Here is a 19,589-nt window from a genome sequence, read left to right as displayed (position 1 = left end):
ACATCCCAGCAGCTGCTCAGAAACAAAATACTAATTAAGTTCCCCCCTCCCTGTGTGGGTATGGGTACAACCCCCTCCATTTTCTGCCATTACCTCCAGGTAGTGCCAATAGCACTGGTCCTAGCCATTCCACAGTACGTAGCACCTTCCCCTGCCCAGGTTTGCCTGACATTTTAATATTTCAATTCAAAGGTCAAAGATCACCGCTATGTAGTCTTACTGTATATACCTCCCAAGACAGAATTTCCTTCCCTCCCTTTTTTCAAAAAAACAGCACAGAAAATGAAAAGGCTTCAAATGTATTTTAATAAGGTGATGCTGCATGACGTCCCCATTTCTCAGAAAACTTTCCAAATTGAAGGTATCCGCAACAATTCATAGTACACCAATAAAAATGCACAGCGTAGCTACCTAAGATAGGCAAGACTAAGAGCTGCTGTCAGACCTTCACCACACAGCAACCCTGTTCCCAAGACTGTACTAGGCCTATCAAGAAAAGCTGTGAACAGCAACATCAGCGACACAAAGTGTAGTCCTTACCCAAGAAAAAGATGGAGGCAAGGTAACACAAGATTCTTTTAAGATATACTAAAATGAAAACCTCTAAGAGAAAATGTCTTCCTTAGGACACGAAGGGGTCATATATGAGATAGAACAGAACCATATGTATGCTGTAACCTCTGTGGACATTTGTCTGAATTCATACCTGGGAGTGAATGGAGGAATGGGGCTAGGTCATTGGAGGATGTTTATGTTTTGTGGTATATATGGCAGTGTCTCAGGGGTTGAGGGGAATAAAGATGAGAAAGTAATTAAAACAAGAAAGAGAGAGAGAGAGAGAGAGAAAAGGAATGATCAAGATTAATGGAGCTCTGAGTTCATTTTCCCATGGTTCTCCAGGCCCTCAAAAATCAATATAGTTCAGGAATGCACCAGACAGACTTGATAAAGCACTATAGCACAGACTTTGACTTGTTAAATACCACCCCTCCCTTGCCCCTCTGCCTTCAAGCATACTCCCTAGAATAGTACAAGCAGGGAAGACCTATCTATTGGGAAGAACCCCTAACACTTTTCCAGGGTAGAATTCTGGCTAGTCCAAAAAGGGCCCTTCTTTTAAGGGCTGCAGGAAACTAGACAATGCAACTTTATCTAATATCGGCGGCGTTTATTTGGAGCAAATTCAGCTCCCGGAGCTGGACGGTTGAATGCAGGAGGAGTTCCACCAATTGCTCCAATTCCTTCCATTGTTGCAGCTTGGCCAAAACGTTCAGTTGTTGGTGGGGTCTTAAAAAAGAGAAAGAGAACAATGTTACAGTAGAATCTGTCTCTGCAGGTTCTAGCTCATCTAAGGTCTTCCCACTACAGGCCATTTCTACTTAACTATTCAAGTCTCCTCCTGACTATTAGGAGACAGGCAACCAAGTCTGTTTAGAGCTCTAATGGAGAACCTTGAGAGGAAAGGCAGGTTTTACTAGTTATGGCTCCAGTCAGTCATCCATCCATCTTTAGTTTTCTATCCACATTTTACATACAATTGACATTTCAAGGTTGCATAGGCTCTAGCCAATTCCTTTTTCGTGAGCCAGGAAAAACAGACTATCGTTCTTTAGGAACCTTAATCTATCCAGTTTTAGCTCATTCCATTTTGACATTACAACCAGAACAACTTCAGGACTTTATGAAGCACAAGGCCCTTGGATTCACATCTGTTATACATCATAATATCTAACCTTCCTTAACTTCCCCCATGTAAAGAACAACCTGCTGGCCAGACATGGTGGTATATGCAATGGGAGGTAAGAGGCAGGAGCACCTCCGTTTGAGGCCAGCTGGTCTAGACTACAGAGACCCTACCTTAACAAAACCCAAACAACAAAGCAACTTGTTTGGGCTGTCGAGATGGCTCAGAAGGTAAGAACACTGACTGCTCTTCCAAAGGTCCTGAGTTCAAATCCCAGCAACCACATGGTGGCTCGCAACCACCTGTAATGAGATCTGATGCCCTCTTCTGGCACATCTGAAGACAGCTCCAGTGTACTTACATATAATAAATAATTTTTTTTTAAAGCAACTTGTTTACTGAGGATAGCAATAACTAACAATTAATCAGATCACAGTCAGAGGCTATAGTTTAACCCCAAGGCTAAAACAGCATACATTAGATTTTCTCAAGAGTAAAAACCGAAAGACCAAGGATATGGGATAGTGGGACAACACTTGCTGCCTAGCATATTATCACAACCTGTCTTCACTCATCTGTACCATTTTATGAATACCAATAGTCCTGAAGATCAGTAACTGCACCAAAGTCAGAGGCAAGAAATGCTGAGAAGATAGCTTAGTTGGGTAAAATGCTTGTTCTGCCAATTTGAGGACTCAAAGAAGGGGTAGAGGGGCAAGGCATGGTGGCATGTATTTGTAATGGCAGCAGCACTGGGGAAAGCAGAGGATTCCTGGGGTTCACAGACCAGTCAGCCTAGCCTAACTGGCAACTTCAAGGTGGCATTGTGCTTGTGTCATTTATTGCTCAGGGGCCATCTGAGCAATAAATGACACAAGCAGCTGACCTCTAGCCCACCTATATGTACACATGTGTACACACACACACACACACACACACACACACACACACACACATAGATTAGACATCCCTGAAATTTATTACCAATCCAAGGGTTCCATCTGGCATCATAGTGGCAGGTCCTGGAGGAGCTGGAGTACCAGGTGGCACAGGAGCAGGAGGCATGGCGCCTCTATTGTTTATGCCCATAGCACCTAAAGTAGAGTAGTATGGTCACTATAGGGGGAAAAGATTAACACTCTCTTCCCCTACCAAAGGGAGCAATTCAGTATGTAGTCAATCCCCTACACCCAGCCTATAAGCCCTAATATTCTTGGAAATGTGATGTCATTTAAATTTAGACTAGGTGGAAGCTCTATAATGCAGATTAAGAAAGAAGAGAACGGGGCTGGAGAGATGGCTCAGTGGTTAAGAGCACTTCTGAAGGTCCTGAGTTCAAATCCCACATGGTGGCTCACAACCATCAGATCTGATGCCGTCTTCTGGAGTGTCTGAAGACAGCTACAGCGTACTTACATATAATAAATAAATCTTAAAAAAAAAAAGAAAGAGAAAGAAGGCTCTGCAAGCATGAGAATCCGAGTTTAAAAACCCAGTTTGTACATCAAAAGCTGAGCATTGTGGCTCACACTTTTAATCCCAGCACTTAGGAAGCAGAGGTAGGTGGATCTCTATAAGTTAAGATCAGCTTGGTCTACATAGTGAGTTTCAGGACAGCCAGGGCTACACAGTAAGAACCTGTCTCAAAAGAACAAAAAAAAAAAAAGAGCTGGGCAGGGCTGTACATGCTTGCTACCCCTGGCTTTGAGAGGCAGAGACAGGCAGATCACAGTAACTGGCCAGCCAACCTAAAAAACAAAAACAAAACCAGACAGGCAGTTCTTTGGTTCCTGGATACTTGCTGCTCTCTACTTTTTAACTACCTTTTATCCCCACCCCCAAAAGGCACCAGAACTATTTAATTCTTTCTTAAGTCCTTACCTCCCATAGCCATTTGGCCCATCCGTATCTCTTGTTCTCTCTGAAAAACAATATACACTCAACATAGTCCAAGACACCATTTACTCTATTACAATGCACTGATGACAACACAGGGAAGTAAACAGTGATGACATACTAAGACTAATGCCCTCTTGCTATTTGTACAGAGATTTCAGGTAACAAATTCAAATTTTCTATTAGAAAATTATATTAGAGGCCACAGGAGGAAGAAATAGTTAACTTCTTAGGGCTGCAAACCATGTAGTTACAAGGGCAGCAGAAGTCTGCTACAGGACTCAACTTTCTCTCTTATTATCACTGGAAATAAGAAACAAAGTAGTCCCGGATTTCCATCCTAAATTTGTTATATATGGCAAGAGCTCTCTCTCCCTCAAACCTTACCTCACCTACTACCAACATTTTTTTCCTAAAAGGAATTTCATAACATAGAAAAGTTGCTCATAACCTAATACCCTTACAGACATTTCATAATCTTATATGATGACTGGCCTACCACATCATAGGCACATGGGAGATATACCGCATCAGGGAAGGTTCCCTTGAATCCTTCCTGCTGTCGGCGCATCATTTCCTCTTGCTGTCGCCGCATCTCTTCCTCACGGCGCCTGCGTTCCTCTTCCTGCCTATAGAATCATCAAGGTATTTTAAGATAAGACATTCCAGAAAAATGAGTAGACCAGTTGAATAGGAAGAAGATTAAAAGCTAGCACAGCTTGCCAAGAATAAGGGCAATATTCAAAGAAATTAGGAGACCAGCATTGAGTTCTTTCTCTTTAAGGAAGCCCTTAGGCAATTCCTAGAACCAATGTAGTTCTAAGTGCATAAAGGCGTTTGCTCTCAAGGCTGATGACAAGTTTAATTCCTAGGACCATTTGATGGAAGGCCTCCACACACTGTGGCATGAAACCAGGCCCGAAACAAATAAATAAATGTTTTTAAAACGTTACCTGAGTTCTAACTGCTTTCGCTTCTGAACCTCTTGGTTATGCAGCTCCTCCATTCTCCGAAGCTCTTCTTGACGTCTCATCAAATCTAACAACAAATTGAGACTATTTGACTCTTTACATATATACAATTTCCCATAACTATCCAGAAAGCAAAGATGCCAAGCAAGATACAAGATATAGTCAGTCTGGAAGAGGAAACCTTGATTGGCCAGTGGATAAGCCTAGGTTGCAGTTTCTTGGTTGATGTGGAAGAGGCCAGCTCATGGTGGGTGGATGAGCAGGCATGGTGGTACACACCTTTAATCCCAGCACATTAAGTGGCAAAGAGACGCAAAGGCAGGCAAACCTGGAGTTCAAGGCCAACCTGCTCTACAGACTAGTTCCAGGATAACTAGGGCTACACAGAGAAACCAAGGAAACCAAGCCACAAACAAACCCCAAAAACATCAACATCCCCCGGGCAGTGGTGGCGCACGCCTTTAATCCCAGCACTTGGGAGGCAGAGGCAGGCGGATTTCTGAGTTCGAGGCCAGCCTGGTCTACAAAGTGAGTTCCAGGACAGCCAGGGCTATACAGAGAAACCCTGTCTCGAAAAAAAACCAAAAAAAAAAAAAATCAACATCCAAAAATAAACAAATAAAGGGGGGGGGGATGGACAAGCCATGGGTAACAATCTAATCAACATTAATTAGTTCCTGCCTTAGCATCTCTCAGTGATGGGGCTACCTGAAATTTTAAGATAAAATAACCCTTTTTCTCCTTAAACTGCTTTTGGCCATGCTTCGTGCATTATCACAGCAACAGAACCCTTAACTAAGACAATATATAATCCCAGAATGGTCATGCAAGTAAACTCAAACTTGACCATTTCTTTCTTTATTGACTCTATCTAGTATTCTATACCCACCTTCAAATTCATCTCCCTACTAGGATAAACAAAGTATTTCAGGGAATAAAAACAGAGACTTTGTCTTTTTCTACTAAGAAATAAAGAAATTACTGAACAAAACTGGTATTTGATATGTATTCCATTTTTCCTACTTACAGGCCTCTACTCACCCTGCCTCATTAGCATAACCTGGTGCTCATGGCGAGCTGCCTCCATCTCCATCTCCAGCTTCTCACGAGCCTCCTTGATGTTCCGGTCCACTTGATCCTGCTGTTGCTTCTCCATCTCAATGAGAGCCTTCCAGCGCATGGCATACTCGTACTCAAAGGACCCAGGTTGTGCAAATCTGGGTGGCTGTTCTCTCTCCCTATAGATAATACACATTATGTATGATAATACTTTTGTCCAAGATTCCATAGAATTCTCTTAATCACCCCTTTAAGTTTTAAGAAGAGAAAAATAACTAAGGGATGAAGTGTAAGACAAATATGTTAAGGGTCTGGGTCAACTACCAACACCACATATATAAACACACATCCCACCCCTGCCCCAGAAATGTATCAAAGTCAACTACTGGACCACACACTTGTGGAATTGCTGGTTTTTTATAACCAGTTTCTCTGGAAGTCCCTCTTCATCATCTAACTGGTCCATAGGCTCCACAGTCACAGGCCGAGGAAATCTGGGTGAAAGAAGAAAGTTAGTGTTAATGAGGCCATACCCTAACAAGTATGCTCCCTACACCTGGCATTGGCATGAGGAACTACTTAGGAATAAGACTGGACAACTATCATACTTTAGACAGGAAATGAGAAGTTGGCAAGGATTCAGACTGTAAACTGGGCTGGTCTGAGGTTAATGACACTCCTGCTTTAGCCTCCCAAGTACTGGCTGGAATTATGGATATGAACCACCACATCTAAACATATTTCTAAAGAATTTTATACCTAGCCCCAAGTAATCGAGTCCCTCTTACCAGCATTCTGAATAATTTGGGGATAACAGCCCAGATGGAGCCAGGTTTCAGATCTCTGTAATAGTCTCAAAAAAATGTTAAAGGGAGTAGGTTGAGTTATCTAATGTATTTGATAACTCTAGAAAATGAAGGAAAACACTAAGAGAAAGTACATTCAGTACATTTAACAGATTCTAAGAGGAAAACCTTTTTTTTTTTTCCGCCTTTGCTTTTGGAGATAGTTTCACCTATCCCAGGCTAACTTGCAACTTATATAGATGAGGACAATCTTAACTCCAGATTCTTCTATCTCTACCTTCCAAGTGCTAGGAGCACAGGCATGGGCTACCATGCCCAATGAAACCATGTGTATGAGTTTTTCCCAGATGTACACCTGATGCCTATTTAGGCTGGCATCAGATCCCCTAGAACTGAAATTACAGATGAGCCAACATGTGAGTGATGGGAATGCAACTCAGGTTCTCTGCCAAGAGCAGCCAGTGCTCTTAACCACTGAAGTACTTTTCCAGCCTAAAAAGCTATCCTTGTACTATACCATGATGGATATAGGCACATGCAAGCTAGATACCCTGAGCTTGGTCCTGGAAGACATGTAAAGGTGGAAGGAGAAAGCCAACTTCCCAAAGGTGTCCCGACTCCCCAATGTACACCATGGCATCTACATGCACTCAAATACCTAAGTATTTAGGACTATAGTGAAAACTACATTAGAAAAGCTGAGTTAGCACTAAGTTTTTAAATGAAAATAAGAACGATTACTAGATGTTAATGCTCCATGCCAAAGAAAGAATAAGGGACCCCAAACCATTGTCCGAAAATTACTTACGTGGTCAGCAAGAAGGAGCCTTCACTGCATCTGTCCAGAGCTTTCCGAGCAGCTGGCTTCCCTGAGAACTCAACAATGCCTTTCCCTGAGGGCCTTCCTCGGTCATCCACAATGACTACAGCCCTCTCCACCTGGCCAAACACAGAAAAGGCTTCTTCCAGCAGTTCGTTCGACACGTACTGAGGAAGGTTGCGGACTGTAAGGGATGCACTGTGACAGGCAAAGCGCACACGCAGCTGCTTCCCACGGAGGGGCATGTTGTCCAGCTCCACTTTGGCAATTTCCGCCAGGGTTCGTGTTTCCTGGGGAAAACAAAAAAGAAAATTAGAATTTGACAAAAGACCAACCAAGCAACATCAACAAAATGCCTCTCCAAAAACTTGGGTGGTGGCACACACATATTTTAATTCTAGCACTTAAGAGGCAGGTCGATCTCTAGGCCAGCCTAGTCTACAAAGTGAGATCCAGGGCAGAGTCACAGCTGCATACTTAACAATACAGCACTTGCATTTTAATTTCCACGAACATATCAGAATTACTTGTCCTCAATGAAGAATCCTTAATTTATGAGAATAATGTTTTGACTGCATGTCCATTTATGCACACCATATGTACCTGGTGCCTACAGAAGTAAGAACAGGGCATCAGATCCTGTGAGCAAGCTTACTCAGAACCAGAGAACACTGACAGGACATCTCTTCCCTACTTCACAGAACTAAGGAAGGAGCTTGAGACAATGACTTGCTATGGTATTAAGTGAGCAGGAATGAAAACTAGTTCCAGCCATCACTTTGTTCCTCATTTAGAGATAGATTTAGCATCTGTAAAATGTTTCTTTCTTATATACTCTTCCCAAACACAATCAGATTTTAGAAATAAGATCTACATTTTAAATAGGAAAACCTGCTGAGTACTGCTGAGCAGTAGTTCACTTATCGAATGTGTCCCCAAAATAACTTGTCCCCTGTGAAAAGTAAAATAACACACATACAAGAACTTTGGAAATAAAATATGCATGCCTTGGTAATCACTAAAATAAGCTCCACTTTCTCTTAAATCAAGCATGGTAACGAATGCATGGATCATCCAGAGCCTCGAAAGCAGAGGTCTTCAAGTTCAAGGATAGCCTGGGGTTAAAAAATGAGATCTGCAACTAAAAATCACCCGCCAAACTATTTTAGCCCTTTTATTCCAGGCAAGTAAGGTCAGGTGATGGTGGCGCATACCTTTAAACCCAGCACTCAGGAGGCAGAGGCAGGCAGACAGATCTCTTGAGTTCAAGGTCAGCTTGGTCTACAAAGTAAGTTCTCAGATAGTCAGACTCCAAAAATTATTACCATATAGACAATCTCATTCTTTTCACTGCTATTTTTCCATATTCACTCCCCAGGTTTCCCTATCTCTCAAAGCATATGCCCCAAAGCTCACACTCACCAAGCGAATAAAGCCAAAGCCTTTATCCTTATGAATGAAAACTTCGCCTGCTTTTCCGTATTTCTCAAAAAGTTTCCTCATTTCCTCCTCAGTGATATCAGGGGGAAGATTGCCCACAAAGAGACGGCTACGCTGTGTAAAGGTCTTCTCTCCTGGTTTCCTAAAATTCTTCAGGTCAATAGTCAAGCCTTCATCTGAAAGAAGACAGTCAATCAAAAGACTGGGTAGATAGAGAATTAGTCAGTCATATCTTCAACACTGTTTCTGTGAGGGGAGACAAGCACCACTTCCCAATGTCTACTCAAACAGCAAACTGTACCTCAGAATGTGAAAGCAGTCATGAAGAGATCAGGGGACTTCTTAGCAGCCCTACTATAACCCAGAAACTAAGGTAGCTAATCAGAGACAAACAGTCACATGATATAGCAACTTGGCACCTCTACTGAACTGGTCTATGCCCTAAGGAATCAGACTTTTAAAACTGCTCTTTCTTAACCAGTTACCAACCTTCACAGCCTTGACAGGTTGCACATAAAGAAATGAGTAATAACTATTTTTATGGGTATAGTTTATTTAAGGCATAGGAAGGGGAGTTGGGAAGGGGGGGAGAAAGAGGGAGAGGAGGAAGAGGGTGAGAAGGAGGGAGAGGAAGAGAGAGGGAGGGAGGGAGAGAAGAATAGAGGCTGGCCATGAACACGTGGAGAGAGGGGGGAGGGGAATGGGGAGAGAAAGGACAGAGAGGGAAGAGGGTAAGAGAGTAGAGTAATAACTATTTTTGTACCATGCTCTGGTATTTATCATCAGGTATGTATGATACATATGAGCATGCACATGTATGGCACACACGTGAAGGCCAGGGGCCAACTTTTAGGAGTTGGGGTTTTCCTTCCACAGTGGGTTCCAGGACTCAGGTCCTCAGGTTTGTGCTTTTAAGAGGCTCATCTGCTGAGATCAATTGTTTGGCTTTTTAAAAAAAAATGTGTATGTATGTCTGCCTGGATGAATTATATGCAGCAGATCCTCCTGGAACTATAGTTACAAATGGTTGAGTCACCTGAGGAGTATCAAGAACAAATCTGTATCTTATGAGTATATATGTGTGTTAAGTGTCACTATGTGCGCCACATGTGCCTGGGTACGTACCCTACCCATGGAGTCAGACAAGGATGCTGGATTTCCTGGAACAGGAGCTACAGTTGGTAGTAAGATACCTCATGTAGGTGCTGGGAACCCAACTCAAGGCTGCAGGAGATGCTCTTAGCCACTGAACCATCTCTCTAGTTACCCTCACCTCACCAGGTTTGTTTTTATAAGTACTCAGTTTCCTGAATAATGACAACATACAAAAAACTTTTTGCACATTAAAAGTGGGCTGGGCACGTGACACCAAGTCTTAATGGAGTTAATATTAAACCTTAAAAAGTTCTCCTATATTCTGACAAGTATATATAAATATTTGTTTGGGAGTAAAATATGCCAACATGGCAGAATAATCTATACTCCACCTTTATCTGCTCTTTGGTTCAAGTGATCAATTCCTTTCCTTTATAAAATACAGATTAAAAACCAAATAGAAGAAGCTAAATAGAGCCAGGTGTGGTGGCGCACGCCTTTAATCCCAGCACTCAGGAGACAGAGGCAGGCAGATTTCTGAGTTCTCGATGCTAGCCTGGTCTACAGAGTGAGTTCCAGGACAGCCAGGGCTACACAGAGAAACCCTGTCTCAAAAAACCAAAGCCAAAAACAAACAAAACAAAACAGCAGCAGCAACAGCTAAATAAAGAGCTGGCTGAGCAGTTAAGACTACTTCTCAATCTTTCAGGACTCACTAATTCCCAGCATCAACATGGCAACTGACAACAATCTTAAGAAAAAAACAAAACGTGCTCTACACCCAGAAGATCCAATGCCCTCTTCTGACCTCCATGAGCACCAGGAATATACATATATGCAGGCAAAACATCCATACACATAAAATAAATCTTGCTAACTCAAACCAGAATATGAAACATGGCAGCAATGCCCTCAATTCCAACACTCAGAAGGAAGTTCTAAGCCAGCACCCAGGGTTAGATATTGAGGCCCTATCTCAAAAAGTTGGAGGGGTGGTACCCAATCCCAACACTGGAGGCTGAGGCTGGTGGAATTCTAAGGAACCTGCCTACAGAGTGAGTTCTATGATAGTTAGGGATACACAGAGACCCTGTCTTGATGCTCCCTCCAAAAAAAAAAAAAAAAGTAAAAACAAAAGTATGCTACCAAAGGCCTGTTCACTTTTTACCTAAAAACTATAAAATCATTCCCAGGGGAACCTGTTTGCATCCTCCCATCACCCAGCAGCTACTTACTCTGGCTGCTGGCCTGCTGGCCATTTGCAGGTATTGGTGGGGGTGGCTGTTGCTGCTGCTGCTGCTGCTGCTGCTGCTGCTGCTGATGGTGCTGCTGGTGGTGATGCTGATGATGTTTCCTTGGAGTATGATTCTGCTTCTCCAAGTTAAAGGCTTTATTGCTCTGCATTTTTGTACCCTAAAGGAAAATGTGGAATGTCAAAAACCCAGTATCAGGATTCAGTCAGTTACCTTCCTGATGGTACCCATCATTAAAACTATCTTGGGCCGGGCAGATTTCAGAGGCCAGCCAGGGCTACACAAAGAAACCCTGTCTCAAAAAACAAACAAAACCAAAACAAACAAACAAACCTATCTTGGCTATTTTTACCTTTTGCCTGATTACAACTGGTTACTCTAAATAATAGAGTACAATATTGGCCAACCTAGGATATTTAGACCCTGTCTCAAACTTTAAAAAAAAAATCCTTTCACATTAAAAAACACTTGAGGAAGATCTAGTGAGTTGAAGGCCTCCCTGGTCTACTGAGCAAGTACCAGACAGCCAGGGCTACAGAAAAAACAGAATCAAAAACAAACTAAAAAGCAAAACATACAAGGTCAGGCCTGATAAAACATGCCTGTTCTAGTACTCAGGAGGCAGAGGCAGGGGATCCCTATGAGTTTAAGGTCAACTGGTCTACACAGTTTCAGTTGAGATCCTGTCTCAAAACAAAAGAATAAAAACCAAAGGGCCAGCTGGGCATGGTAGCGCATGCCTTTAATCCCAGCACTTGGGGAGGCAGAGGCAGACGAATTTCTGAGTTCGAGGCCAGCCTGTCTACAGAGTGAGTTCCAGGACAGTCAGGGCTACACAGAGAAACCCTGTCTCGGAAAAACAAAAAACAAAAACAATACAAAAGCCAGGCGTGGTGGTGCACGCCTTTAATCCCAGCACTTGGGAGGCAGAGGCAGGCGAATTTCTGAGTTCGAGGCCAGCCTGGTCTACGGAGTGAGTTCTAGGACAGCCAGGGCTACACAGAGAAACAGTGTCTCGAAAAACCAAAACAAAAAACAAAAACAAAGGGCCAGGCAGGTGCTAGCAAATGCCTTTAATCCCAACACTAAAGACTAAAGACTGGCCAGGTGGTGGTGGCCCATGCCTTTAACCCCAGCACTCGGGAGGCAGAGGCAGGTGGATCTGTGAGTTCAAGGCCAGCCTGGTCTACAGAGTGAGTTCCAAGACAGCCAGGGCTACACAGAGAAACCCTGTCTCAAAAAACCAACCTCTCCCCCCCAAAAAAAACAGACTAAAGCCTGCTACTAGTAAAAGGGTGGTGGTGATGCACACCTTGTTAACCCCAGCACTTCAGAGACAAAGATAAGCAGGGAAACCTAATAAATATATAAATGAAAAACCAAATAAATATATAAGTCAACCCAAAAAAAAAAAAAAATCAAGACCAAGCTGGCCTTGAACTCACAGAAAAATATCTGCCTGCCTCTGCTGCTTCCTGAGTGCTAAGATTAAAGGCCTATGCCACCACTACCTGGCCCCAGTAAGTCTTCCAAAAATTACCTACATTTTTATTTTATGTGCATTAGTGTTTTGTTGGCGTGTATGTCTGTGAAGGTGTCAAATTTTAGGTGTTACAGGCAAGTATGAGCTGCCATGTAGGTGCCAGGAACTGAACCCACCCAGTCCTCTACAAGAGCAATCAGGGCTTTTGACCATTGAGCCACCTCCCTAGGCCCCAGTAAATTTTTGATCATGCTAATAAATATGATTACCCAAATAAAAGAACCAATACATCACAGGCACTCAAGAGGGTCAGCCTGCCTCTGCCTTCCAAGTGCTGGGGTTAAAGGCATGTGCTACCATACCATGTGAATTCTCCCATTTCAATGAGTTCTCAGCAATGTTACAGAAAGTATAATAATATACTTACTAACGAGAGCAGGTTCTCTATGTAGCTCTGGCTATACTGGAGCTTACCGTGCAGAACACCAAGACTAATTCATCTGTCTCCCGGAATGCTGGGATTATACACTTACATGCCCAGCTGTTTAAGTTTCAGACAGGGTCCATGAAGCCCCAGCAGGCCTGGAACCCACATCTGGTCTCTAAATTAAAAAAGATAAAAGCCACAAACTCAAAACAGCCACTATGTGGCACATTCATGTAGTTCCAGCACTCTTAAGAGGCTGAGGCAGGAAATTATGAGTTTAGGGGCAACCTGGGCTATAGAGACCAGGAGGGAGAGAAAACAGAAAAAAGCAATCCTGGTCTCAACACCCACTTTGGACAATTCACAAATACCCATAACTCCCACTCTAGGGAATCCGATGTCTCTGACCCTCTTGGGTACATAACCACATAGAGATATAAATTAAAAATCCTCACACTAATAGCTACTGTTAACCTTCCAGTATACCCTTTGTGATGGATATTTTGGGTTGTCAACCTGACTACATTTGTAATTAACTAAAACCCAAGAGGCTGAGTATACCTGTGAGGGATTTTTTGCTAATTAAATCATCTGAAGTGGGAAGATCCACTTTTAATCTGGGTCATACCTTCTGGTGGCAGCCTATGTAAACTATACAGAAGAAGGAAGCTTGCTTTCTTTGCCTGCTTGCCCTCAATCTGGATGGCAAGTCCATTCCTTGACTAGTATCAAGGTCTACTTCATCAGGATTCCAGTATTTACTGAAGATCAGCTGAGACACCCAACCTCATTAGCAGAGAAACTACTGGATTCTTGGATTTGACATTGGTAACCAGCTACTATTGAACTCTATGGACCACAGCCTGTAAACCTCTCTAATAGATCTCCTTTATATCTATCTACCTACCTGTTTTCATCCTATCAGTTCTGTTCTTGTTAAGAACCCTAATACAACCTTCTAATCATTAATACATATTCCATTTTCATTATATTTATCTCTTGTGATTTTGGGTATGAAAGTACAGTGCCTGAAGACTGATTTTGAGCACGGCAGCCCCTGGAGCTGGGGTTTCAAAGGAGTAATGAAGCCACCTGACATGGTTGCTGGGAAATGAACTCAGGTCCTCTGCAAGAGTAGGTACTCTTAACAGCTGAGCCATCTCTTCAGTTCCCTTCAGTTTCTATCTGAAGTTGTACATTAAAGAAACCAGTTGGAGCTGGGCGTGGTGGCACACACCTTTAATCCCAGCACTCGGGAGGCAGAGACAGGAGGATTTCTGAGTTCAAGGCCAGCCTGGTCTACAAAGTGAGTTGCAGGACAGTAGGGGCTACACAGAGAAACCCTGTCTTGAAAAAACAAAAAAACAAACAAACAAACAAAGAAACCAGTTGGGCTGGAGTGATGGCTCAGTGGTTAAGAGCACTCCAAAGGTCCTGAGTTCAATTCCCAGCAACCACATGGTGGCTTACAACCACCCATAATGAGATCTGACGCCCTCTTCTGGTGCGTCTGAAGTCAGCTACAGTGAACTTATAATGAATGAATGAATGAATGAATGAATGAAAGAAAGAAAAGCAACCAGCTGTGGGAGGCTAATGCGATGCTTTAGAACTCGTTGCTCTTGCAGTTCAGTTCCCAGCACGCACATGGTACTTCACAACCATCTGTAATAACTCCAGTTCTTCCACTCTCTATGGACACATGTGATGCAGACACACATGCTGCTGAAACGCCCTCACAGAAGTAAAAAACAAACAAATATGATTTAAAATAGGTATATGCCAAGCAGTGGTGGTCACACTTTTTATCCCCGCACTGGGGAAGCAGAGACAGGTGGATCTCTTCAAGTTCTAGGTTAGCCGTGGCTACACAGAAACCCTGTCTCAAAAATTAAAACAAAACAAAAATTCCCACCCCCAATTTAAAAAAAGGGTTTGTAACCTTTCTTTTCTTTTCTTTTTTTTTTTTTAAGATTTATTTATTTATTATATGTAAGTGCACTGTAGCTGTCTTCAGACACTCCAGAAGAGGGAGTCAGATCTTGTTACGGATGGTTGTGAACCACCATGTGGTTGCTGGGATTTGAACTCCGGACCTTCAGAAGAGCAGTTGGGTGCTCTTACCCACTGAGCCATCTCTCCAACCCGTAACCTTTCTTTTTTCCAATACATAATGAGCAATTTTCATGTAACTAAATCTTTAACAGTGCCAGGCATGGTGGTGTACACACACTTTTAATTCCATAATTAAGGAGGCAGAGAAAGGTCCATATAGCAAGCTAGAGGACAGCCAAGGCTAATAGAAATCCTGTCTTGGGCTGGTGAGATGGCTCAGTGGGTAAGAGCACCCAACTGCTCTTCCGAAGGTCCAGAGTTCAAATCCCAGCAACCACATGGTGGCTCACAACCATCCATAACAAGATCTGGCGCCCTCTTCTGGAGTGTCTGAAGATAGCTACAGTGTACTTACATATATAATAAATCTAAAATTGTTAAAAAAAAAAAAGAAATCCTGTCTTTCCCTGTCACCCCTCCAGAAATGAAGACTAACATGAATGGATTAACACTGTTAGCCAAACTCCTATTGTGTTGGACACTTGAAGTTCGAATTTTCACTATTAGAATCAACACACATAGATATTCTCTTTGGGCTCATCTCCATTCAAATAATCCTTTTACCACTTCCAACTCTGCTTATTTATATCCTGAGATATTTATATCCTTTGATATACCGTTTGATGTTCAGACTTTCCTCATTTCTGCAATGTCAGCATAATTATAAATGCCCAAAGTGTGTGTGGCTAGACACTAATTTATTAAACTACCATTATGATTTAGCTCTCATTTTTCCTAAGCTTTTTGTTTACTTATTAGGAAACAGAATCTAGCTTTGTAACTCTTGACAGCATAGTTTTTCAGGACAACCATATTTTTAAATGTTTTCATCGGGTGGAGTGATTTAATGAAAAAGCATTTTCAAAAGAAACAATTTTTTGAGACAGGGATTCTCTGTATAGCCCTGGCTATCCTGGAACTCTAGACCAGGCTTGTCTCTGCCTCTTGTGTGCTGGGATTAAAGGTGAATGTACCACCACACATAGCTCCAGGAAACTGAGTAAGGCAGGTTATTCCTATAATTCTAAGTAGCCTTTGCTATTTGAAGTCAGCACGGGCTACAGCATGAACCTGTCCGAGGTGGGGAGACATACAAGCAAGATGTGAGGGCACACACCTGCACTTTCCCAGCTGTATAGGCTGAGATAAGACTAGTTTCAGAAACGCCTTGGCTACGTAGCAAGACTCAACACCCCCCCACCTCCAAAAGGACAAAGAAATGAAGGCCCATCCCAGAAACAGGTGAGTCAAAGCTTTTCATAATTTAAGTCCAGGTATTACATGTCTCCATCTATCCCCAATAGTGAGTGGCAGATTTATCATCTTCACAGCCATTTGTCCCACAGAATCTTACCTTTTCTCAGGTTAAGAACCAAGAAACATTTTTCCTCCAGTCTTTAATTACAAATGAATGGACCCAGACTCAGTGGCTTCTATCACTCAAAGGAATCCACATGTATCTCCACATTAATAGAAATCTTTATAAAAGCTGAGCTTAGTGGCTCAGGCTTCAGTGGATGACCCCAGGTTTCAGGCCAGCTTAGGATACATCTTAAGGCCCTGCCCCCAAAACAAAACCCTGGGCATCCTAGTTTATTTTATTCCAGCACAAGGAGGCAAAGGTAGGTGGATCTCTGAGAGATGTAAGTCAACCCGGTCTACATGGTGAGTACCAGGCCATCATAGTGGGGGAGACCCTGACTCCAACAAAATCCAAACAACTTGCTACACCGGCATTATTTCATTCAGTGTCCCCAGCTGTTCTTTTAAATGAGGAAACAAAACCCCCAAACCTGCTTTACCCACCCAAGGCCACACCACTGTATGGCATGGAACCCAGATCTCTTGACCTCTAAAAGTTAAAACCATCATGCATCAAATGAGCCTTCAAGTTAAATTCCAGCAAATTTATTGGCTAAGACACCTAATTTGTGCACCCTGTTATGAAGGAGATGATGAGGGTGAGTAACAGTTATTTAGCTTACAGAGTTGGTTAAATCTAAGGCCTACGTGAACTACTACTACAAAGCATCATTTAACTATCACTCAGGAACGATGAAGCGTTTGCTCCCAAAAGGAAACTACCATTCCTATTCTCAAGAAATAGGAATGTAAAAGCTGGACAGTGGTGGCGCACACCGTTAATCCCAGCGCTTGGGAGGCAGAGGCAGGCTGATTTCTGAGTTTGAGGCCAGCCTACAGAGTGAGTTCCAGGACAGCCAGGGCTACACAGAGAAACCCCATCTCGGGAGAAGAAAAAAAGAAAGAAAAAGAAACAGGAATGTTAGACAGAACGTCATCATCAGATTCTCCCTAAATTGTCAATATAGAAAAACACCCAACTGATGAATCATCTTTTCTTTCCTTTTCCTTCCTTCCTTTCTTTCGACCCAATCTCTCTGCATAGCCTTAGCTGTCCTTGAACTCTGTACTCCAGAGATCCATCTGCCTCTGCCACCATGTCTGACCATGGATAACTTGTTTTCTTTCTTTCTCCCCCCCCCGCCCCCCCCCCCCCCCCGAGTCAGGGTTTCTCTGTGTAGCCTTGGCTGGCCTCGAACTCAGAAATCCGCCTGCCTCTGCCTCCCGAGTGCATGGATAACTTGTAACAACCAAATTTATTTTATTTGTTTTTGAATAAAAATCCCCCCATGGTGACAGATTTCATAATCTTTCCCTTCCATGTAGTCTTCTCCAGAAGTTTCCATTTACCAACGAAGGTTAGCACTGCCCAAAGAATCTAAATTACCACTGTATACACAGCAAGTACCAAGCACGAAAGAAATGTTCCTATGTTAAATGCAATAATACAATTTTGCAGAAATAAATTTATCAAACCCTAACTACAGAGATCAGCAGTTAGGATTTCTGTCTCCTATCACGTCCTAAGATTAACCACAATGAAAGAGACTAGAGCTACTGTGTGTGATATACCTGCAGACATGTTCAGGACCATATTAATCACATGTATCTGAAATCTAAATCAAGGTCCTCTCAATTTTAGAAGAGTCAAATTACTAAATGAAAAACTGCTACAGAAATCCAGTGTGAATTTGCTAGGCTGATACGGTTGCCTGGTGGGCATGTTAAAGCTGTAGAATACAATCATGGTAAAGGTGGCTGAGTTTCTTAGGACTTTTCATTTAATAACAATGAAGTGGACAAACATAAATTTAAGCACTAACCCCTATTAGAACAGCCATAATTAGGGGAATAAAAACAAAACAAAACAAAAAAAACCCACACCACTCAGTCACATTTTAGTTTCAAATTCTAAAAACGGTTTAGATTAAACATGAAAAGTGCCCCCCAAATTAATTTCTCGTCTGTAAAATCTGTATTCAGTTAATCATCCTGCACTTTACCTGATGACCCTACCTCCTGCACCTACCTTGACTTGGATTTGAACACAGCAAAGTGTCTGCCTCCCAGTCCTCACTAACCCCGACTGCTGTTAAAAACACAAAGAAAGGTGTCAGCTTACAGTAAGACGTCCTCAAAGTGAAAAATACTCGAAAGTAATGCCACAGAAAGCAACATTTTTTTAATTTAGAAAAGCGATGCCTACAAATGCCTAGGAAAAGCTTTAGGAGCAAGAGGCTGGGGGAAAAAAGGCGCGCACGCGCGCAAGGGTGGGGTGGAGGGTGTTTCATGAACTTAGCACCAAAAGCCAAGGGGTCTGAACTAGCAAACTTCCCACTTTTGTTTCAAATAACTAAACAACAACAACAACAAAAAAAAAATCCATAGCTCCAGGGGCCCCACAGGCCCTCTAGGAATTAATGGCCTTGAAAGGCTAGGGAGGAGCATCCAACAAAGCAAAGCGCCTCCTCCTCTAACCTCGACTTCAGGGCCTTAGTATAATAGACCCCACACCCTGTGGCCCAGGGCGTTCAAGAAGCCAACAACTTAGGGCCACTAAAATTGGGGGTGAGCAGCACAAAGAGTCTGGGCAAGGAAGCCAGAAAGGCATTGGGCTAATGCCCGCGGCGGGGAGCGGGGAGCGCGCTGGCCCCCATGGGTGGGCTGCGAAGGCCTTGCGCGGAGGGGGAAAGGCCTCCCGGGCCTTCGGAACCCATAGCCCGTGTGCAAACTCGGCCTCGCCCCAACCCCTTCCTTCCCAGAGTGTCGCAGGAAGCCCCAACGCATCCCTAAGCAACCAAAGAGCCATCCCCAAACTCACCCTCTGGCCACAGTTCTTTGCTCAGAGTATGGGCGACGCTGCACGGCCTCCACCGTCCCGAGAAAAGAGCGCGCGACCGCCGGAAACGAGCCGACGGAGCTCGGTGCCTCCCAAGGGGGGGGTCAATTTTGGATTCCCGATTGGCTATGTGAACTGCCAGTCAAAGTTTATCTCCCGAGAAAGTCTCATTAGTCCGCCATTTCTTAGCGTCTATTGGCTACCGACTGTCAAAGCCTTGGGTTCGTGTGAACGACAGATGGGGACAAAGAGCGAGGCTTCGTAGCTTATGCGCATGCACTAGAGGCGCCGAGCACAAGACGGAAAAGGAAGGGGGAGGGGGAGCCAGCAGTGGAAGGT

The 19,589-nt window shown here is 43.2% G+C and overlaps 1 protein-coding gene across 2 annotated transcripts; it reads right to left on the bottom strand.

Moving 5' to 3' along the window:
• Positions 1–283: 283 nt before the first annotated feature.
• Positions 284–19,344, bottom strand: Nono (non-POU domain containing octamer binding). 2 transcript variants are annotated; one of them, XM_021153399.1, is made up of 12 exons: positions 19,233–19,344; positions 18,441–18,500; positions 11,007–11,184; positions 8,659–8,852; positions 7,225–7,526; positions 6,009–6,104; positions 5,593–5,789; positions 4,534–4,618; positions 4,107–4,209; positions 3,566–3,605; positions 2,669–2,778; positions 284–1,287 (listed from the first exon to the last, which is right to left on the bottom strand). In XM_021153399.1, the coding sequence occupies exons 3-12, from the start codon at positions 11,173–11,175 to the stop codon at positions 1,153–1,155; spliced, it is 1,431 nt and encodes a 476-aa protein (XP_021009058.1). In that variant the 5' UTR covers positions 11,176–11,184; positions 18,441–18,500; positions 19,233–19,344; the 3' UTR covers positions 284–1,152. The 2 variants fall into 2 exon arrangements, with proteins under 2 accessions (XP_021009058.1, XP_021009059.1); XM_021153400.1 differs by having other exon boundaries at positions 288–1,287; positions 18,441–18,497.
• Between the last annotated feature and the right edge of the window lie 245 nt (positions 19,345–19,589).

Source organism: Mus caroli, chromosome X, assembly GCF_900094665.2.
Source record: "Mus caroli chromosome X, CAROLI_EIJ_v1.1, whole genome shotgun sequence".
Classification (NCBI taxonomy): Eukaryota; Metazoa; Chordata; class Mammalia; order Rodentia; family Muridae; genus Mus; species Mus caroli.
This window is presented reverse-complemented; position numbering and strand designations above follow the sequence as displayed.